Here is a 21368-nt window from a genome sequence, read left to right as displayed (position 1 = left end):
CTGAGCTGCAGAAGGTGCAGGCACATCCATTCTAGCTGATCCTAACAGCCCTGTGGAGTAGCTTAGGGAAGGGATTTATGTGAGGGTGGGCAGAAGGGAGAAGTAGGGAAGAGTGGCTGAAAAAGGAAAAATCCAAGAGCAGTTTCTGGGGAAGGAAGGAAAAATAGGTGGATCCTGCTTGTCCCCCAAAAAAGGGGCTCTGCAGGGTAGAGAGAAATAGGCCTGCTGCTAGAAGATGTAGGATCAAGATAATTTTTAGACCTTAAGGACAGGTATTGAGGGCCTAGCTGATGGAACAAGATTCCCAGCGGTGGGAATTCCCTGGTGATCCAGTGGTTAGGACTCAGCACTTTCACTGCTGGGGCCTGGATTTGATCCTTAGTTGGGGAACTAAGATCCTGCAAACTGTGCGGCATGGCCAAAAAAAGTATATTTAAAAAAAAGAAAGATTCCTGGGGAGACAGGAGGTTTTAGAGTCCAGAACATGGAGGGAGAGGATTAACTTTAAATAGGAAGCTCTGCTATTCTTGTAATCAGAAATTAGGAGATTACATTTTGGGGGGAGAGGGAAAGGGAGGTAGGGATATTGGGGTATAGGTTGAGAATGGTGGTTACCAAAGTTGCAGCGTTCCTCAGAATCATCTGAAGGGCTTTTAAAAGAGATTGGGGGTGGGGTTCAGCAAATTTTCTGATTCAGCAGGTCTGGGATGAATTCCGAGATTTTGCATATCTAACAAGTTCCCAGGTGTTGCTGACTGCTGATCTGGAAAACAATGAAAAGACAGTGCCCTAGAACACGTTTCTTGGCTGTTGTTTCCAGGATTGGCCACAAGAGGGGAGCAACTTCCTAAACCTCACAAGCCCCACCTACACTTAGGCCAGTGGTGCTAATTTTTCTTCCCTTTTGCCCCTTCTCTGGAAAGAGGGTGTTCAGTCAGCCTACTGTTGCTCTTCACACTCGGAGAGGTCCTGAAAAGATGTAATCTAAGGGCCAACCTAAGAGGTGAAATACCAATGAAGTACACAACTCAAGTGAAAAAAAGTTAAAAATTCTTTAACTTGGGCTTCCCTGGTGGCGCAGTGGTTAAGAATCCGCCTGCCAATGCAGGGGACACGGGTTCGAGCCCTGGTCTGGGAGGATCCCACATGTCGCGGAGCAACTAAGCCCGTGCACCACAACTATGGAGCCTGTGCTCTAGAGCCCGCGAGCCACAACTACTGAGCCTGTGTGCCTAGAGCCTGGGCTCTGCAGTGAGAAGCCACCACAATGAGAAGCCTGCACACTGCAACAAAGAGTAGCCCCCGCTCGCCGCAACTAGAGAAAGCCCAGCGCAGCAACGAAGACCCGACGCAGCCAAAAATAATTAAAAAAAAAAAAAATTCTTTAACTTGTGTTTCTTTCTTTCTGGTTCCATCTACTGCTGCTTCTCACCTTCTTCCCTCCACCTCCTGCAACAGGCCACAAGAATCTTTACAGAGAGCTTAATTTTTTCTATTTTAATTTAAAAATGAGTTCAGCCATTTTCTTTCAAATTCTCCATGAAAATCCAAATTACCTGTTACTTAGATTTTCTTTTTTTTTTAGGCAGGGAGACAGTTTGGGCATCTCATCCATTTCACTGTACCCACTGACCCATTTCTGTTTCTTTACCAAGCCTTGCAGGCACACCTCTCCTGACTGCTTCAGTTGGTCTGTTCTTCCTTTCTTATTCCATTTCCACCCCCATCCCTAAATAACCTATTAACTTTTGACTTTTCTGTCAACCCTTCCCCAAGCACACCAGTGCAGTCTCCAATTCTGAATCACCATTATTCTACTTCTCCCATTCCTGCTCCCAGGCAGTAAATATAATGTTGAAAACCCACAAAATCCTACCATCTTGGCCCAGTACAAATTACTAGCACTGACTCAACATTCACTGCTGCCTGGCAACTCCTAACTCCTCTCCCTTCTCTGGCACCAAATCTCCTGAGAAAGTGAGCCCCATCCTACGTGAGCACCATTTCCCCTTCTCTTCACCTGAAAATATGAGTCTACATTATCTCCTTTCCTTTCTTAGAGGAAGGAGGATATCTCCTCCTGCTCGCCTCTCCTGGCATCTCCTCTTCCTGTCTCCCTCCCACCCACCACTCTTCACCCAGCAGCCAGAGCAATTTTGTGAAAATGAAAACCAGGTCAATTCACACTCCTGCATACACACTGCCTTCTATTACTCCTAGAACCATATCCCAACTCCCTATCAACGTTTATAAGACCCCACGTCCTGGCCGCTGCTCAAGCTCTAAGCTCAAGCCATGGTCCTGACCAAGTCAAGCTCTTTCCAGCTTCTGAGCCTCTGCACATTCTGGTGCCTTGCTGAAGGCTCTTTCTCACCCATCTAGTTGGTTCCTTCTCCACCTACAGGCCTTGGTTTTAATTAATGTCACTTCCTCTGAGAAGTCTTCCCTAATCACTCAAGCTAAAGGTGACCCCTACCCTTTCTCTCCTAACACCATGTTTCCTGTGACATGCTCCAAAGGCACCACTGAGTTCCTACCTTTGCACTTCTAACAAACTCCAGGTGATGCCGCTGCCGCTGGTCTAGGACATGCTGAGAACCACTGCCCTAGAGCAGCCACCAGTTCAAGCGTCTCAGCTGCTGCACCAGCACCGGCAGCACAAGGGCAACTTTGCACATTCCCAGGCCTCGTCTGAGTTGTGTATGGCCACAGGGCTCCTTCCCGACTTTCATCTTTCCCACTGTAGTGCTGACAGACTCCCCTAAAACGTCTCTCACATGTTCCTAAAACACAGTCCTGCCTTGGCTCTCATGCCCCTCAAGGACTCATCCTTTGGTCATCCTGTCCATATTCTACAGATGAGGGAGGACGCCCAGGGCACTGGCATCAGAAAACTAGGGCCCCCATCCCAGGAATTCTCCTTTCCAGGCTGGGTGACCATGGGCACGTCAGCGTCTCTGAGTCTGTTTCCTCATTAGGAAGGTGTGGAGAAGAGTAATTTTTTATAACACTTCTACAGTGCTCATTATGAACCATATTAGTGCATGATTTGTAGGTGACAAAGGTCATGAATAAAAATATTTAATTGTTAACTAAATTCCATTTTTCAGGCTTTGGGTTACCCACATACTGTACTACTGTGTAAATGTGTAATTTTTTCCTTTCGAGTTCCATTTCTATGCTGCTCTTTTTGAAGAAGTGTAATTCTTTTGCCCATATTTAAAGTGCATTATTATAGTATATATATTGAGGAAAGAAAGAAAACTTGTGCCCATGGATGGAAGTTATTTTGGAGCATCTGAAGTATCTGTAGTGAAATCAGCGACCAAACACTTAAAATGCAAAATGTTGGTGTTCATTTTATAAACAACATTCCCAACTATTTTGTGTAACAACTCATCTAGACTACTGAGCTGAAAAATTTAAGTGCAAAGTGTAGAGTGTACATGAAATACATGTAACAAAAGTAAAAAAAAAAAAAAAATTAAAGCCCTTCACAAATAATTACTTAATCCTTTAATAACCTTGTGAGGTAGGGGCTTTTTATCACCTTCATGTTACAAATGAGGAAACAGGTACCAAGAGGCTAAGTCCAAGGTCACCCCACTAGTAGTGGACTTGAAGCCTGCTCCCACTGTTCTACGACACACCGACTTTGTGGAATTGTGGAGAATACTTTCACATGTAACATCTTACTTGGCACAAGACCCTGATGCTTTTCCCTCAAATTCCATAAGGGGTGTTCCTTTATATCTAACTTGGAGATGTACCCAACGGCACCTCTTCAATCATCTTCACACCAAACCTTCACTTTTGGCGTAAAACTCATAATTGGGGTCCAGTATTATTTGGCCAGAAAATAACTCCCCCAAATTAGACACCCCAACTTAGTAAATCTTAAATGGTTCTTCATATTTCCCCCGGAACTGCACACATCTGACCATCCTCTCTCCAACTCCCACACCTGGCTCTTTCCATCTGTCCTTGCCTTGTATCCCTCTCTCTCGTATCCTAATTCAGGATTTATTAGCTCATCCCCACAGCGAAAGTTCTGGGGCCCATCCCATAAGTCTCTAAAGTCCACCTTGCCCATCACTACCTGAAATCACCACCAACCAACCACTTGCCACTTGGGTTTTACTTTCCAAACCCATCTCTCCAATCTAACTCTAATAAGAAAAGTGGCCACACCAGCCATGTTCTCTCATTAACTCTCAAATAGTTCTTTCTTCTTTAGATCTGCCTTAGACCTGCTCTTTTCCTATGTTCCAAAAATGGCTCCCTGTTCCTCACTACTAAAATCCTGGGACTTCCCTAGTGGTGCAGTTGTTAAGAATCTACCTGCCAATGCAGGGGACACCAGTTCAAGCCCTGGTCTGGGAAGATCCCACATGCTGTGGAGCACCTAAGCCCATGTGCTACAACTACTGAGCCTGCGCTCTAGAGCCCATGAGCCACAACTACTGAGCCCATGTGCCACAACTACTGAAGCCTGCACACCTAGAGCCCGTGCTCCGCAACAAGACAAGCCACTGCAATGAGAAGCCTCCACACCACAACGAAGAGTAGCCCCACTCGCTGCAACTAGTGAAAGCCTGCGCGCAGCAACAAAGATCCAACGCAGCCAACAATAAAGAAATAATTTTAAAAAAAAATCCTTACTTTTTCAAGGTCCACTCTCAAGTGATCCCGCCAAATAATCAAGTTCTAGATAATCTTTCTCTTCTATGAGCTCAAGGCAACTTAGAATCTAGAGCACCACACATTTGGCAATTAATTGTATCACGCTATACACTCATGTCTTACTTTCTAAGTCTTCTCTATCTAGACTATTCATGAAGGCAGACCTTGTCTCTTCCCTTTTTGCATACTGCACGGTGCTGTACATGTTGGCTGATTTAGTAACTTTTGGGAGGATCAGGTCTCTGGTCCCTGATACCAGGGCGGAGCTTGGATAGTGAGAAACCCGAGTGTCCTAGTTGGAAGGGATGACTCACTTTCCTTTGTCCTTGTCGGAAGGGCTGTGGGAAGGGAGGGAGGCTCCTCAAACAGTGAGCACCACCTAAAGTGTGGTAAGACTGCAAGTTAGACCCACCTGTACTGGTGGGGAAGAGAGGATACTAACTGCTGCTAGTAAACTGAACAAAGCAAATCAAGAGTAAGAACAGTTCCAGCTCCCATGAAATCTCCAAACAGTGACAGGGCGGCGCAACTCCTTTCCTTTATTTCTTCCCCTTGTAAAGGGTGATTCGAGTTCAGCAGCATTCCTTTCCTGCCCCCAAGTCCCCAACCAGACTAGAGACTGCAGGCACCAAATCCTGGGTGACAGCACAGGCCTCAGAACTCTCCTCCAGCTCTGAGCTGCACCAGCTGTTTGTATCAGTTAGGTCAGCATCAAATCCACCAAAAAAAGCAGCACCACTCACAGAACAGGGCAGCAGCTGGGCCTGAAGCTTTGAGGCGGACCAGACGCAGGCTTCTGAGGACAGAGTCTCAGACAACTGGCCACATGAGCTTGGCTGGATGGAACCCCATAACAAAGGTCACCTCTGCTTGTACGGAGGGATTTCAAGAACAAGGCCAGCTCAGTTATCTGAAGAGAGCAATCAGACAAGTCTTTCAGAGAAGAGGAAGCAATCGAAGCGGTATCCTGGTCACATCAAGACCACACTCCGCCTTCATGTACCCGAGTAGCTACTGCGCCAGCTGCAGACCAGAGCAGACTTCCGAGTGGAGAGGAGACGAGGGGATGTCCAGGAAGGGAAGCTCACTCTCGGGGCCGGCTGACCATGACTTCCCCCAGGGCCTCCAACACCTCCCGCTTGTAGTCTTCGAAGTCGCCGTCGATCTGGCTAACACTCTGCTCCTCCACCACCCACAGCTGGCAGCTGGTTTCTGTGATAAGTCGGGCATCATGGCTGACGACGATCACAGCTTTGAAGAAAGATGGCGAGAATGGAGGGCAGGGAGGAAGGAGGAAGAGGGGGATCAGAACCTGAGAGGAGGGCGCCCAGCCGAAAGACACCACAGCCCGGTCCCCAAGGCGGGGAGGAGGAGGGCGCGTCCTGAGCTGACTCACCACCCTTGTATTCGTTGATGGCCTCCCCAAGAGCGTCGATAGACTCAATGTCCAGGTTATTGGTGGGCTCGTCCTATGGGGGAGGAGGCATCCTGTGACTGAGAGTTACGACTCTTACCTTTCCCTTCTGTCACCCTTGCCCCAGCCCTGCAGTCCAGCTCACTCACCAAGATGAGGACATCGGGCTCCCGACAGGACAGCTCTGCAAACACAACTCGGGCTTTCTGCCCACCTGTAGCAAAGGGAAAGGAGATCCACCACACCTTTCACCACCTGACATTTCTGCAGGTAAACCCTGAATGTGTGTGTGCGCACGTGCGCACACGCGGTGAGGTCCCCCAAGTCCCAGTTCCTCTTTCCTCCTGCCTCTAGGGACAGTCTGCAGGTATGAAGGCTAAGGACGGGGACACCTGCCCTGGCCCCTGGTACCAGAGAGTTTGCAGATCTGGATGGTGTGGGCGTGACTCTCCAGGCCAAAGCGGCCCAGGCACTTGCGGGCATCCTGGTAGGGCAGGTTGAAGCCCCGCTGCAAGTACTCGGTGGGCGTCTCCTCCATGCGCAGCTGCTCTGCATACTGCTGGTTGAAGAAGCCAATTTTCTGCCCGAGAGAAGAGGGAGGTGGTCGGTCAAAGTCATACTTCCTCTGTCAGCCTCTTACTCCCTGATTCCCAAAGCCACTTACCAGCCGGTGGTTCTTCCTCATTTCCCCACGAGTCTGCAAGGAAAAAGCAAGGGGGGAGCTAAGGGGAAGGGGAAAGGAGCTGCAGCTCCACACCCCAACTTTTCTGAAGGGGAGCTAAACACCAGAACCGGGCTGGAACAAGCCAGCATGAGAAAGGGAACACGGGCGTCTCCTGAACGTGACCAAGGCAGGCCCAGGAAATCAGAAGCAAGAGGAGAATGAAGGAGGGGGAGACAGAAAGCAGAGATTCAGAACCAGGAGCAGACTGACCACAAGTAAAGGACCCCCGTCCCCACCCCTGCCTTCCAGCAAGATGTTTTCAGGGTTCCACCTCAGATGGGGATTAAGAGACAGTTTGTGGGAGGATCTAGAACACCTTTCTGAAGGTCTACTCTCTGTGGGTGTGAGGCAACGGGCCCTCTCAACACTTTCTTGGAGGGCAGACAGATGGCTACAACCCACCTAAGCACTACATAACGCCGCAAAAGTCCCCAAAACAATTCTAGGGAATTTATCCTAAGGAAAACTAAATTCATGAACAGGTATAATAAGACTATTTACTACAGGTTTGTCCTTTAGTGAAAAATCTAAACGACTGACATCAAATACACTACGGTAGATGCATACGAAGCGCATGCACACATAGGATTCCTGGCACGGAAAAACACTTGACGTACATGATCTGGAAAAAGCTGGCCACAGAACAACTCACACGATAGGCCACTTTCGTTAAAAAAAGTTCTATGCACGCTTGTAAAGGAAAAAAAGGAGAAAGCAATCCATTGAAATTAATACTGGTCACCTCTGGATTTTGCTCTGGCTTACGAAACTTCTTTTCTTTCCTTTTTTTCCCAGCTGTGCCGCGCAGCTTGAGGGATCTTAGTTCACGGACCAGAGACTGAACCCAGGTCCATGGCAATGAAAGCTCTGAGTCCTAACCACTGGACCACCAGGGAATTCCCTGGCCTGTGCAATTTCTAACCACTCTACAATGGGCATGTATTTCTTGCATAACCGAAACACATGGGGGGTGGGGAGGCATGCCCCTAGCCTGGCCCCACTTCTCCTGGCTCTTCTCCCCGCCTGATCTAAACCGTCCTCCTCTACAGCACCTCTCAAGGAAGCGCACCATCCATGACAAGTTCTGTATTTAACTCTCCACGGCACAGAGGGGCCCCCGACTGCAGCCTCTGGGGAACAGCCGTGTGCTCACGCTTCCGCTCGCTCGTCGCCGTCCCCCTTCCTGGCTCCCGGACTCACCGGCGTCAGCTTGCCTGTCAGCAGCAGCAGCAGGGTGCTCTTCCCCACACCATTAGGGCCCACGATGCAGACTGCCAGAAGGAAGACAAAGGTCAAAGAGGCGAGGTCCCCAGAAACTCTCCCCGGGGCTCCTGAGCCTCCCCTGCCAACTCACTCCTTGAGTCCATGTCAATGCCAAAATCCAGATTCTTAAAGAGTGGTTTCTGCCCCTCATAGCCAAACGTCACACCTGAGAGACCAGGAAAAGAAGCACTTTATTTTCTCTTCAGAGTCCCCCGAGGGTGCCCCGAATGTCCTGGTGTGAGGGAAGGCACGGCCGCGGCCGCTCACCATGCAGGCCCAGCACCGGAGGGCTGAGCGGCGGTGGGTCAGGGAACGTGAAGCGCACGGTGTACTCCCTGGGCCGCTTCAGGAGCTCGGGGGCCTCCTGTGACTCCTCATCCTGGTTTTTCCTCCGGCACTTCTGCTGCTTTCGAGTCAGGGCTTCCTTTGTTTGCTTTTCCTGGGGAAGAAGGGGAAAGGGAGACACCCGCACCCTTTACAGAAGGCCTCAAAAGGCAGGCAGGGCCCGAGTCCTCCCAGGAAGACCCAGGTGCTCACCGCCTGCTTGGTGGACTTGCCGCCCGCCTTTAACTCCTTCAGCTTTTTCTCCTGCTTCTCATACTGCTTCAGCAGTTCCTTCTGTTTCTGCTGGTACATCTTCTTGAAGGTCACTGGGGCAAGAGAGGGGAATGGGCATCGATGGTTGTCCCTCTCCCCAGCAGGACGCGGGAGGATGGGGGCAGGCGTCGTTGTCTAGAATTCTGAAAGACTCAGAATTATCACCACAACCCTACAGGCCCTCCCTCCCAGGCCTTTCTCCAGGAACCACCCCTTTCCTTGCCCGCAAACGATCCTCCTTACTGTAATTGCCCCTGTAGTAATGGAGCCGCTGGGCATCAAGATGGATGATATCGGTACAGACGTCATCCAGGAAGCCCTGGTCATGAGAGACGATGAGCAGCGTCTTCCGCCAGCCTTGGAGGTAGCTGGGTTTTAGAGAAGAGCGTGGAAATGTCACAATGGCCAGGTTAGGGTGGAGTCAGGGGAAGCAGACAGAGCATGGGGGCAGGGAGTGAAAGAGGCGGGGCTGGAGTGAGAGGTGTCAAGGGCAGAGTGGAGACTAGCTAGAGGAAACGAGGGCAGAATGCGAACCAACGATGCAAAGGCTGTAATCAAGGGCTACTCACTTATTGAGCCAGATGACAGCGTTGAGGTCCAGGTGGTTGGTGGGCTCATCCAACATCAGCAGCGTGGGCTCCATGAATAGCGCCCTACAGGGCAGGGCAGCAGAATGCAGAGTCAGGGGGAGGAAGACCCTTGCTCAGAGAACCCAGAGAAGCCTCTGTAAGTGGAGCCTGAGACCATGAACACTCCTTCCCAACCTCTCCTTAGACAGTTCCCAGGCAGGAGACACAGACAGAATACACTCCCAGGTAGGGAGAAAAGACCCTGAGTCTGACAAGGCAGACAGTAAGGGAGGGAGAAGACGGCTCTGGAAGAACGGGGAGAAGGGGAAGAGCCCTGGTGGACGGAGGCTGGAAGGGAGGGTGGTGAGGGGGAGCCCACCTGGCGAGGGAGACGCGCATGCGCCAGCCCCCCGAGAACTTCTGTGTGGGTCGATTCTGCATCTCAGGGTCAAAGCCCAGACCGGCCAGGATCCGGCGGGCTTTGGCCTCTGCAGCTGCTGCCCCGGTAGCCCGCAATTCCTCATACACCTGGGAGGAGGGAGAAGAGGACACATGCTGCGAGGTCCCAGGAGTCCCCAGTCTTAGCCCGTGTCCCCTGCGCCATCTCCTCTACCTTCTCGAGCCTCTCAGCAGCCGCGTCATCGCCCTGCTCCAGCTGTCCCTGAAGCTGCCGCTCCTCTTCCAACAGCTTCAAGCGCTTGGTGTCGGCTCGGAGAACAGCCTGCACGGCCGGCGTCTCGTCGGCTACCACCTCTGGGGGCAGGGGAGAAGTCAGGGTGCCCCAAGGGCCAAGCCTCCTATTCCCTCTTCCCTATAGCTGTTTCTGGTTTGCCTGACCCTGCCCAGCTCTTTGTACTTGTTCCAAACAAAATACTCTCCAGTCTCTCATCTCTTCTCCCCCTTCTTTAGCACCATTTCCCAGTCCCCAGTCTCCCCACATAACCCTTCCAGCTCTACAACGACGGTTTCTTCTATTCTTGGTTGGCTCCTGTACCCCAGGGCGGCCCCCCTCAGGCCCCTCGGTTTCACCTCCCCGTCAAGCCCCTCTCCCACCAGCGGCCTCACCCTGTTCACAAAGCAGCACGTCGATGTTGGGAGGGATGCTCAGGGCTCGGTTGGCGATGTGCTTGAGGAGAGTGGTCTTGCCCTTGCTGGGGGATGAGAGCTTTTAGGACCAGGCTGCCTCAGAGAAGTCTCTTCTCCTTCCAGCCCCGCCCCTCTCACAGCTCCAGCCCCTCCTCTCCTCACCCATTGGGTCCCACCAGCCCATAGCGGCGGCTGGCGACAATGTACAGGTCTGCGTTGACAAACAGCTCCTTGCCGTGGGCGGAGATGCTGAACTTCTCCAGCTGCAGGTGTCAGGGAAGGAGCGAGCACATGAGAACTCTCCCTTCCAGACAGCAGCTGCAGCTTTCTCTCTGCAGGGAAGCCCCCTCTTCTCACCACACCGGCCCCTTCCCCAACCACTGCCTCTAACTGGAGTCTCCAAATCCTAAGCGCGGCCAGCCTGTCCCGCCTTGCTTCCCTCCGAGGGTGGACCCTTATGCTGGCTCTTCTATCTTCTCACTCAACTTGGCAGAACTCAAGGTGTAGAGAACGGCTCCGAGCTTTCTTCCCAATGGACTTCCCATTCATACCCACTTCCTAGGCTGCCGTGGCCACTCAGGGGAAGGTGAGAAGTGGCATGTCCCTGGGTAAGCTGGTAGAGAGGCCCCCTCAGACCTTACCTTGATGTCAGATGCGTTTTCTAACATGGCCTGGCGGGAAGACACCTCTGCTTGCGACACGGAGAAGTCATTTTCAGCAGCACTGGCTGCTTTTAATGAAGCCACCTGGCGCTCATACTCCATCTGAGAAGGAAGGAAAAATCACATTTGAGGCTATTGCCTGCCACTTTCCCATCACCACAATACAGCCCCACATCACCAGACACCGAGACAAGGCTCACAGAGAGCAATTATTTCCTTACTCCAACTGTTCTACCTGACAGAGCACCCAAAGCCCTCCTTCTTGTCCCTTAATTCACATGTCCCCTACTTGAAGCGTTAAGGAAAAAAAAAAAAAATCAGGTTCTCCCACCTCTGACCACCAAGAACCCAAGGTTTTACCTGTTTCTTCAGCTTCTTCTTCTCCTTCTTGCTAAGGTGAGCAAAGGGACCATCAGCCTTGGACTCCCCTTCCTCCTCCTCCTCCTCTCCTTCTTCCTCTGAGCCCTGTGAGAACCAGGGCATAGTAAAAACAAGGGACCCCTTCTAGAACTCAGACTTCACATCATGTACCCCCAGTTCCACAGTCAGCTCTGTCTCTCTCCACCAGGGTCCTGAAATACACTGGTGGATCCGCTCCCATTCTCATACCCGCCCTGCTCTCCTTGCAGCTCTGTATCCATTTTTGCCACCAGGAATAGTATGAGTATTTATGTATGAAATGTAATAATGTACGTGTATCTGTAACTATGTACTGTAACTATGCAACTGCCAATACAGTGTAATTGAGGGTTATATGAGGTTCTTTTTCTCATGTATCAGTGGCCTACACATTAACATGCAGGGGAAAGGTCTAGAAGCCCTAGCATACAGTCACTGAGAAATCCAGCAAAATCAGAACTAGCAACTGCTAACAGTACGAGGGAGCTCAGAGATCACTAGATCACACAGATGAGGAAACTGAGACCCAAGGAGATGGAAAAATGTACTCAAGGTCACACAGTGAGTGGTGGCAAAAGCCAGAGCTCAGACTGACTGAGGCTAACGCCCGCAGCATTTCCTCTCTGGGTCAGGAGTTGCCAGTGATGGCCCTTGAGCTAAGAACGGTTTTTACACTTTCAAGGAATTTTTCCAAAAATAGAAAAGAAGAAGAATATGCATCAGAGATTGTATATGGCCTGCAAAGCCAAAAATATTTATTATGTGTCCCTTTACAGAAGTTTGCCTGGGACTTCCCTGGTGGTCCAGTGGTTAGGACTCCACGGTTTCAGTGCCATGGGCCCGGGTTCAATCCTTGGTTGGGGAACTAAGATCCCGCAAGCCACGTGGCAGGGACAAAAAAAAAAAAAAAAAAAGTTGCCAACTCCTGCTCTGGAGAGTAAGAGCACCCCCAGATCCTGCCCCCTGCCCAAGGGCCACAGAGTCCTAGTCCTTCAGCCCACCTTCCCCCAACACCAAAATACAAACCTGCTCGGCCTTCTTGGCCTTCTCCTTCCCTTGCTTGGGTGGTTCCTCTTCTTTTGTTATTTCCTCTTCATTCTCCTCCTCGTCATTGTCCAGAGCAGCAAATTTATTTTGAGGCTACCGGGGAAAAGACAGCAAGTTTGATGAAATGCTCTAATTCCTGAGACCCAGCCCCTCCTCCTGCCTATACTCCCTCACCTTGGCCTTCCCCTTTGACTTCTCCTCCTTTCCCTTTTTGCCCTTGAGCCCTGGCTGTTGTTCCTGAGATACAGCCTGGAGAAGACACACACAGACACACACAAATTAATTTACTATATTGTAGCTTAACGAGCGTTTCTAGGGGGTCTAGAAGTAGCAGTTAACTATACTGAGTATGCCAGGGAGAAAATGAGACCAGCAAAACCCTAGTCTCCGGCTAAGGGACTGTGACACAGGCAAGTGAGCCACGTGGGTGAGATGGCCCTAGCACTGGAGGGCTTCCTCAAGAGGACACATCTCGAGACGAGGTAATGGATGTGGGCTTAGTGAAGGTGCTCTAGAAAGAGGGAAGAGAAGGCATAAAGAACAAAGGTTTCAACACACAGTCAAGCTGGATGCCAAGATGTGATCACGCTAATCTGAAAGGTATACATGGAGAAGTCCCAAGTAACCCTGCAGAGGGGTCCAAGTGGAAGGGCAAAGACCCAAAGGCCTTTGTTTTATATTTGGAGTTTGAAAGCAACAGGATCACTGTAAATTTCCGAGTGATGAAGAGTATTTTAAAAAGCTGACTCTGACAGTGTAAGCAAGACTGGCCTAGAAGAGCTGGCTGAAAAGTAAGAAAAGAAGCCGGGAAATTACCACACTGTGGCCAGAGGTGCTACACGGGGTGGGAGTGACTGGCAGAGCCACCACTATCACCTTATTGATCCGATTTTTCTCTGGCTTGGCTGGCTTAGGAGGATGTTTTTCTTCCTCCTCCTCTTCTTCCTCACTCTGATCCTGAATCAGGGCTGCAAAAACATTACCACCCTGGAGAATGAAAGGGCCAGAGAAGTCAGCGGGATGGTCAAGGCTGCACCCCTGGGGTCTCTGTCTACCACACAGATGGCTTACCTTGGTTTTCTTCCCTCCTCGGGGTACTGGGGCAGGTACTGAAATGACAAGGGGAGAAGGTGAGACAGGAAAGGAGAATTACGATGTCCTGCTCCTTAATCTAATCCAACTCCACAAGCAAGGAACGCAGCTCCTGACTCTTCATGACTAAAGAGTTCCAGGTGCCCATTTCCCCTCGGGACATTTACCCTCATCCTCCTCATCACTGGCCGGCACTGAGAGCTTCTTAAGACGCTCCATGAGCTCCTTCTCCTCTCCGTCATCATCCACATCCTTTTTCCGACGGCTTTTTCGAGCATCTCGCTTCTTTTTTTGCTGCTGAAAGCCAAACAGTGAGAGAATGAAGCCCAGGCCGCTGATGTATCTCTGCTCCCGAGAGAGCTCCCCGTCAGCTGAGTGAACCAGTGTGGGCTGCAGAGGGGCTGGCGGACCCATGGATGCCTCCATGTAGTGGTGGGTCCCCTGACACCTGTACCTGCTGCTGCTGCTGCTGCTGTTGCTGCTCCTTCTCCTTGAGCACTTTCTTTTCTTCCCCAGCTTGTCTGTCTTCTACTGCCAGCTCTTCGAAGAACTATAACGGGAGTTAAGATCTAGGTAAACATGGCTCAGAAACCAACCAAGCCCTTCACCACCACACACGAGCCCAGGGACCTTCCACTCCATCCCACCTTGCTCCCTCTCCTGACAAGACCTCTTCCCCTCCCTTGGGCCACCACCGCCTTCAAAGGGCCACCTTCTGCTCAGAAACACCCACAGTCCCCTCTCCTCACCGTCTTTTTGGTCTTCCTGTCCTTCTTCCCTTTCTTCACCACTTTGTCTAGAAGGTTAAGCAGACATTGTGAATGATGATTTGCAAATTCCAAAGCACTCTGATCTCTCCTGCCAAGCTCTCAGTGGTCCCCACCCTATTTACTGTTTTCCTAGCTCAATTACCGCTCCCTAGACATTGGCCACAGACACAAGACACTTGCAACAAGACAGACAATGGTGGCTGGCCTAGGGTAGCAGTGGGAGGCAGAGAAGGAGAATCCACAGGGTGATGGCAGAGGTGAGGAGTAGGAGTATTCAGAGATGACTGCAATGTTTTTAGCTGGCAAAATTAGCTGGGTTAGTGGTACCATTGACTATCGCAGGATATACTGGAAGAGAAGGACCCCTCTCCCCACTCCTACCGCCCATGTGGGAGAAAGGTAGGACAAAAATATGAATTCAGTTGGGGATATGTCATTTTTGGAACCTGCAGGCCACGGAAACAGCCATCTAGTAAGTCAACAAGAACCTGGGTCTATGCCGCACCTGCTCCACTAGCACTTCTAGCACAAGTCACTAGCTGTGATTGTACTTAATTGGGCATCAGTCCTTCATCCTAGAGAGCGACCTGAGACTACTTAGCTCGTGTTCCCAGGAAGCAAAGTGGGAAGTCGATAGAAGTTTACTGACTGAACAAATTCCAGCTTCTCCTTTCTGTCCATCCCCATTACCCTGAAGGCAGGGGACTAGGTCTAACTCCCTCCCACATCAGACTGGGAGGCAGCCAGCAGCCTCATGACTTCCCTCCACGCCCAGGCCTGTCCACTATCACATTCGTCTCCCAACCATCCCATCCACCCACTGCTACCCAATTCTATCCAAAAGCACTCCTGCAATCACTTGGGTTTTTTTTCCCCCAAAAAACCCCAAAACAAAGGCTTTCTGCTATCTACCACACTGAGTATTCTCACACCAGATTTCCACCTAGTCCATAGTAATCATTTATTCAGATACTGAGCATCTACAGTGTCAAAAACTGGAGATAATAAAGGACAATCGCTATAACTTAGGACCTCACAGACTAAAAGGGTGCATCCTATCTTGTCTGCTATCTCTGTTTCCCTAACCATACCCGTGTTCTGGACACTGGCTTCTCCCCGCTCCTTGGTTAACTCCCAGGCACGCTTATGCCTGTCTTTGCTTAATCTGTGACCTCCATCCTGAACACATTTCAAAATCTGATCCCCATATTGGGTGACTAGCGTGATGGAACTGAAAAGATGTGCAGGAGAAGATAATGAAAGGTTTTATAAGCTATTCCACAGAGTCTAACCCTAAAGCCATTAAGAAGGAGGATCCACTGCAGTACATGAGAAGGAATGACATGATCAGCTCACCCTAACAACACAGAGTGACTTAGACACTAAGTATCTCCAAGGACTAACACAACCACACCTCCTGACCGTAGGGAGAGAAGCCTGTGCACAGGTTCAGGCGTGAGAAAGTATTATCAGCAAGGAACAGGAAAAGGCTAAGTGTGGCTAAAGCTATGCTGTATCCTCCACATCTCCCCCTCTAATGGCTCCTCCCCTTAGTAAGTACATCACTGAAGGGACTCCTAATTTCAAAGCCAAGTAAAGCACTTTCCGTAACCTTACAATCTCCTCCCCCAATTACTGTTTCTATCCCGTCTTCATTGAGTCTCAGTGCAGTCTACGCTAGCTCCACCTCCTCATCTCCCGTTCCTTTTTGAATATACTGCAACCTGATTCAGCTGTCATCTTCTAATGAATACTACTTTTCTCAGAGTTGTCACTGTCCCCTTAGTTGTTCAACCCGAAAAGGTTTCTTTGTAGTCCTTATTTTGCGTGATTACTTGGCAACATTCCATGCTACCTACCTCCTCATCCTTTTAATTCTCCTTTCCTGTTGTTACTTAGCGTCAGGGATCCTGCTGCTGCTGGTCTGCCTCTAGTTTCTCTGGCTGCTCTCCTTTCTCGGTCTCATCTCCTCAGCCTCCTTCTCCACCTTACTTCCCTTAATTGTTGAGGTTCTTTTGGGTTCCCACCTTCTACGTCTTTTCGCTTCAATCTGCATACACTCTCTAGGGGATGCCCCGTACAACTACACTCACCTGTGGCTTTACTCCTAGTCCAGAGCTCTCTCCACAGCCACCGAACAAACTCTCTCCTTGCCATCTCCTCTTAAAATTCCCCAGAAATCTCCAACTCAGCATTCAAAAGCTGACCTTACCTCTTCCCGCTCCCCACTCTACAGCCCACTACTGCTTTCAATAAATAGCCTACTAACCGCTGCAGTATTCAAGTGAGTGTCAGCCTTAATTCTTCTCCCTTGATTTAGCTGGTTCCCAGTTCCAGTCAATGCCCTGGCTTACTCTCTTACCACTTCTCACCTGGCTCATTACCAGAGCCTCCTAAATGGTCTCCCTCCCTCCAACCATTCCTTATGCACTTCAATGGGTCCTCCTTCTTAATGTTTTTAGGACTAAGTTCCTTGGAGTAGTGTATAACACCTTTCATTATCTGTCTCCCACACGTCTTTCCAACCCCATCACACTAGTCACACAATACTGGGAACCAGCCAGGCTCAACGACACCTCTACCTCTGCACTAACTGCGCCCTCTGCTTGCTTAGGATGTTCTTCCCCTTGCTAACTCACACTGATCCTTCAAGAACGAACTCGGCTATCACATATTCCTGGGAGGCTTTGCTGACACTCCCGCCCTATCTGATAGATGTTGCCCCTCTCTTTTCTAGTCCCATAGCATTCTCAACACATTCATCACACTCTGTCAGCCTCTGTCTGATTAATGCTCTGTCCCCACCACTAGACTTGCCCCTGCTCGATAGGCAAGGCTTATCTTTCATCCCTACACCTCCAGTTCTTCTGCACAGCACCAGGTACAAAGTAGGCATCCAATAAATGCCTGTAAAATTAGTCACTGTATACCTACTATAATTATTTGTATTCATTTTTATCTCCCTCTTGAAGTACCTTCAAGCCTGGTAGGATGTCTTCGTATTTTTTTCTCCCCTCCCCAAAGCACAGCATTTACACTGCATAATTAAAAACAGGTGCTCCATAAACATCCGCTGCTTTTAAGTAAACCTTAATCCTCCATTCCAACACCCAGTGTCTATGCTCTTGCTCCAGCTGAGTCAGAAAGGTGTCTTACGAAAGAGCGCAAGGAGTCATCCTTTCTTAAGAAGCAGGTGGGATGATGGTTTCCACGGGTGAGTGTGAGAATGTGTGTGTGTTTGTGTGCGCGCGCGCACGAGAGAGAGAGAGAGAGAGAGAGAGAGAGAGAGAGAGAGAGAGAGAGAGAGAGAGAAGGTCGAGGCACAACTTATATCAATATGTAAGTGCCGGATGTGGAATACCGTGTGGTGGGGAAGATGTCCAAATGAGAAGAAATCAGGACTTTCTCAGTTCTCCCCATCTCTCCCTCGGTACCATACGCTCTTCCTCGTCTCTTTCCCAGTCTTACTGAAGTTCCTGCGTGACACCCCGGCACCTCTACTTTCGCCGGCACCCCAAAAGCCCTCCTGCCAGGGCAAACTCTTCCCGGCCCCACTGAACGCATGCGCAGTAGCCCTCGCACGGCCCGGTCAGTCTCGCGCCCCGTGACTCTCTCCTAAGACACGCACACACGTCTCTCTCTTCTTCTCTTGCCTATCTCCTTCCCTCCCTGCCTACCAGCCTCACCTGTGGGGCTCGTGGTCTCTCCGTCCCCGATCCACTCGGGCTCCGGCGGCTGCTGCTTGGGTCCCTTCGGCATCGCGACGGCAGTTACTGCAGTCTTGTCGGCGCCGGGCGCTATTTCCGGTTCCGGCAGCTTGGGGCCCGGAACGAGGCGGGCTCTCTACGCCTGCGCTGTCGACCCCGCCCCGGACGGCCCACGAGCGCCGCGCCATCATCTCCGGGGAGAGCTTGCGGCGGGGGTTCGCCCACTCGGGTCGCGACAGCAAGATTATGACGGTTGGGGAACCGCAACGCAGTGACTCCGGGGCGCCGCGTGACTAAGGACTGAATATGAAAGAGTAAAGTCATGTTTTCTCTTTGCTTTTTTTAAGAAACTGAATGCAACCTTGTACCAGCCCCGTAACGTCTGGTTAGGAGCAGGAGGGCGCAGTCCACCGACTCAGGAAGAGGCCTTGTCGGTCAAGTGTTGAGATGTGTCACAAAATCCCGAGGAGTAGAGGTGTAAACGAGGAGGAAATCTAGCCTAACAAACAGAAATCACGGTGCGGTGGAGCTTCAGTTCACCTTTTTTTTTTCTTTTTTGGTAACAGCTTTTCTGAGGTGTAATTGAGTTACCATAAACTGCGTATACAGTAGACAGCCAATAAACTGCAAAGTGTACACTTTGATAAGTTTTGACATGTACACACCGGTTAAATCACCACCACAGTCAATATTTGGGTCACTTCTTCTTTTGTGTGTGACTCTTGGATTCATTGGAACTTCCTGACTTTTTTTTTTTAAATAAATTTGTTTTTACTTTTGGCCGTGTTGGGTCGTTGTTTCGGTGTGCGGGCTTCTCATTGCAGTGGCTTCCCTTGTTGCAGAGCATGTGGGCTCTAGGCGCACGGGCTTAGTTGCTCTGCGGCATGTGGGATCTTCCCGGACCAGGGATTGAACCCGTGTCCCCTGCATTAGCAGGCAGATTCTCAACCTCTGCGCCACCAGGGAAGTCCGGCCTTTGTGTTTTTAAGAGCTGGGCTGGCCCTCACATCTAGGCCATGGTGTTCTCACATTGAACATAACCTCAGAACACCCATGCCAGACAAGGCCAATCTGTGACTGTGATGAAGTAAGACAGAGTCTATAATCTTGTGTAAGTGCAGACAAAAACAAGGTTACTATGCAAACCATAAATTCTGAACAGGTCCCTCTCAGCTAAAATGAGTAGTGGCTGCTTTTTTGCCAGTTACAGCTTCAGCCATGTTTCATTTCTCCCCCGAGAGGAGACTCTGTTATCTGTGGGTTCCACATATTCGGATTCAACCAACCTAGTATCAAAATATTAGGGGAAAAAAGAAATTCCAGGAAATTCCGAAAAGCAAATCTAAATTTGCTGCATACCAGCTACTACTTACATAGCATTTACATTGTATTTATAACTATTTACATGGCATTCACATTGCATTCAGTATTATAAGTCATCTAGAGATGACAAAGTATAGGAGAGGATGTGTGCAGTTTACACGCAGATATTATGCCATCGTATACAAGGGACTTGAACATCCTTGGATTTTGGCACGAGGGGGTCCTGGAACCAATTCCCCATAGATGCCGAGGGATGACTGTATTAAAATGTGAAATGATAGAATTGCTCCCACTTCCTGGGAGCACTCAATCCAGATTTCCCACTTCCTTGAATCTTCCCCCAAATCACAACACAAACCCTAACACAAACACAAATCCTAATCACTCCTAACCCTCTCTTAGTGAGATCTCTGCAGGTGCTAAACCCAACTTTGTTTAACTAGAGGTGGTTCCTGTGTGGTCTTTGGCTGGAGGGCACTGACACTTGACTGTCTTATTCTCTACTTCATGTCCAAATTCTAGCAGGGAGGCACTGGTAGAGGATGTTCATCCTCCTCTAATGTTTTTACCTGCTGAAGGGCCAAGAGTTTGCTTAGTACGTGGCTGCCTGAATAAAGAGTACTTTTCAAGCCTCACTGGGGCCAAGGATTGGCCACAGGACTAAGTTATGGCCAGTGATGTGTAAGTTAAAGAGGGTATGTTAGCTTGGAGGTAATTTCCTCTGCCCTTCCTCCGTCCTGAGGCTTGGAGCATGGATAAGTGAGCTAGAGTTTCACTGCAGACTGTGAATAGGAGGGTCTGGCCCCAAGAATCATGGAGCTGAGAGCTAGGGGGGAGCAGGGGTTCTAAACACCTGAGGACCTTGTGGTGGCATGATTGGCACACATGCCTTGTACTACACTTCTTGACTTGTGAGAGAAATAAACTTCTATCTTGCTTTAAGACTAATTTTGGTTTGTTACAACTGAACTTAAAACTCATAACTGGGCCATAATAGGTGCTTAATATTTAGAGTGAAGGAATGTGTCCACGCTCATAGCTTCAACCACTACCTATATGCAAGTAACTCAGATTTATGTCTCTAGTTTTAATCTGAGTACCAAATCTGTATATCCAGCTACTTACTTTATATCTCTCCTTGGATGTCTTAAAAGATGCAACCATTCCAAAAGCAAATTAGTGGCATTCTGCCTGTTTTCTTCTAATACCTTTTCAAACAGCACTTGGTTATGTGAGCCAGAACGACCCGACCCTGGGAAACCTAAAATACTTCCATTTTGGTCTATTTCCAAATGTTCATGTTTCTTCCACTCCGCTACCCAAGTCTATACCACCACCAACTCCCTCGGACTGCTCAAGTAACTTGCTAATGCCACTTCCAAGCCTGGCCAGCTCCATACAGAGGTCATCTTTTTGAAAAACCTATCTAATCTATGATACCCACCTGCCTAAAATTCTTCAAAGGCTTCTGTCTTAAGACCCAAATCCTCATGTTCTGCAAGGCCCTGAGTCGTCTAGCTCCTTTTCCTTCTCCTCACCTCTCACTCTTCCCATCTCCTCTTAGCGACACCTTTGCTCTCCCACCTCACCTCCTGCTTGTGCTCAGAGCTTGTCTCACCGGCCATCTCCCCAGACTCCGTTTATTACATGCTCCCCCACCACGCCTTTTTTTTTTAATATAAATGTATTTATTTTTTATTTATCTTTGGCTGCATTGGGTCTTTGTTGCTGCGCGCAGGCTTTCTCTAGTTGCTGCGAGCTGGGGCTTCTCACTGTGGTGGCTTCTCGTTTCAGGGCACAGGCTCTAGGCGCGCAGGCTCGCTAGTTGTGGCACGCGGGCTCAGTAGTTGTGGCTCGCGGGCTCTAGAGTGCAGGCTCAGTATTTGTGGCGCACAGGCTTAGTTGCTCTGCAGCATATGGGATCTTCATGGACCAGAGCTCGAACCCGTGTCCCCTGCATTGGCAGGCAGATTCTTAACCACTGTGCCACCAGGGAAGTCGCCGTCTCACTTCTTCATAGCACTTCTGACAG

The 21368-nt window shown here is 49.8% G+C and overlaps 1 protein-coding gene across 4 annotated transcripts; it reads right to left on the bottom strand.

The window, feature by feature from the left end:
• Positions 1 to 1726: 1726 nt before the first annotated feature.
• ABCF1 (ATP binding cassette subfamily F member 1) lies at positions 1727 to 18142 on the bottom strand. Of its 4 annotated transcripts, none has more exons than XM_033863939.2 (25): positions 17993 to 18142; positions 14286 to 14332; positions 13991 to 14086; positions 13704 to 13833; positions 13516 to 13553; positions 13321 to 13431; positions 12619 to 12693; positions 12424 to 12537; positions 11359 to 11463; positions 10978 to 11100; positions 10499 to 10599; positions 10316 to 10401; positions 9864 to 10003; positions 9630 to 9778; positions 9251 to 9334; positions 8925 to 9049; positions 8622 to 8734; positions 8352 to 8523; positions 8176 to 8250; positions 8022 to 8092; positions 6762 to 6794; positions 6509 to 6677; positions 6247 to 6311; positions 6080 to 6152; positions 1727 to 5934 (listed from the first exon to the last, which is right to left on the bottom strand). In XM_033863939.2, exons 1-25 carry the CDS (start codon positions 18063 to 18065, stop codon positions 5768 to 5770), a joined length of 2535 nt encoding a protein of 844 aa, XP_033719830.1. In that variant the 5' UTR covers positions 18066 to 18142; the 3' UTR covers positions 1727 to 5767. The 4 variants fall into 4 exon arrangements, 3 of the variants coding, with proteins under 3 accessions (XP_033719830.1, XP_033719831.1, XP_033719832.1); XM_033863940.2 differs by having other exon boundaries at positions 13704 to 13830; XR_004528385.2 differs by having other exon boundaries at positions 5795 to 5934; positions 6080 to 6171.
• Between the last annotated feature and the right edge of the window lie 3226 nt (positions 18143 to 21368).

The sequence above is a fragment of the Tursiops truncatus genome, chromosome 10 (genome assembly GCF_011762595.2).
Source record: "Tursiops truncatus isolate mTurTru1 chromosome 10, mTurTru1.mat.Y, whole genome shotgun sequence".
NCBI classification, from domain to species: domain Eukaryota; kingdom Metazoa; phylum Chordata; class Mammalia; order Artiodactyla; family Delphinidae; genus Tursiops; species Tursiops truncatus.
Note: the sequence above shows the minus strand (reverse complement) of the source record. Positions and strands in the feature narration are given on the sequence as shown.

Excerpts from the sequence above, each read along its gene's own strand:
- ABCF1 (XM_033863939.2), bottom strand. The coding sequence starts at position 18,065 with ATGCCGAAGGGACCCAAGCAGCAGCCGCCGGAGCCCGAGTGGATCGGG. Across the intron at positions 12,694-13,320 it reads AGAAAAATCGGATCAATAAG|GCTGTATCTCAGGAACAACA; the intron begins GTGATAGTGGTG and ends TGTCTTCTCCAG. Across the intron at positions 9,050-9,250 it reads GCTGTCATCTGGCTCAATAA|CTACCTCCAAGGCTGGCGGA; the intron begins GTGAGTAGCCCT and ends TCTAAAACCCAG.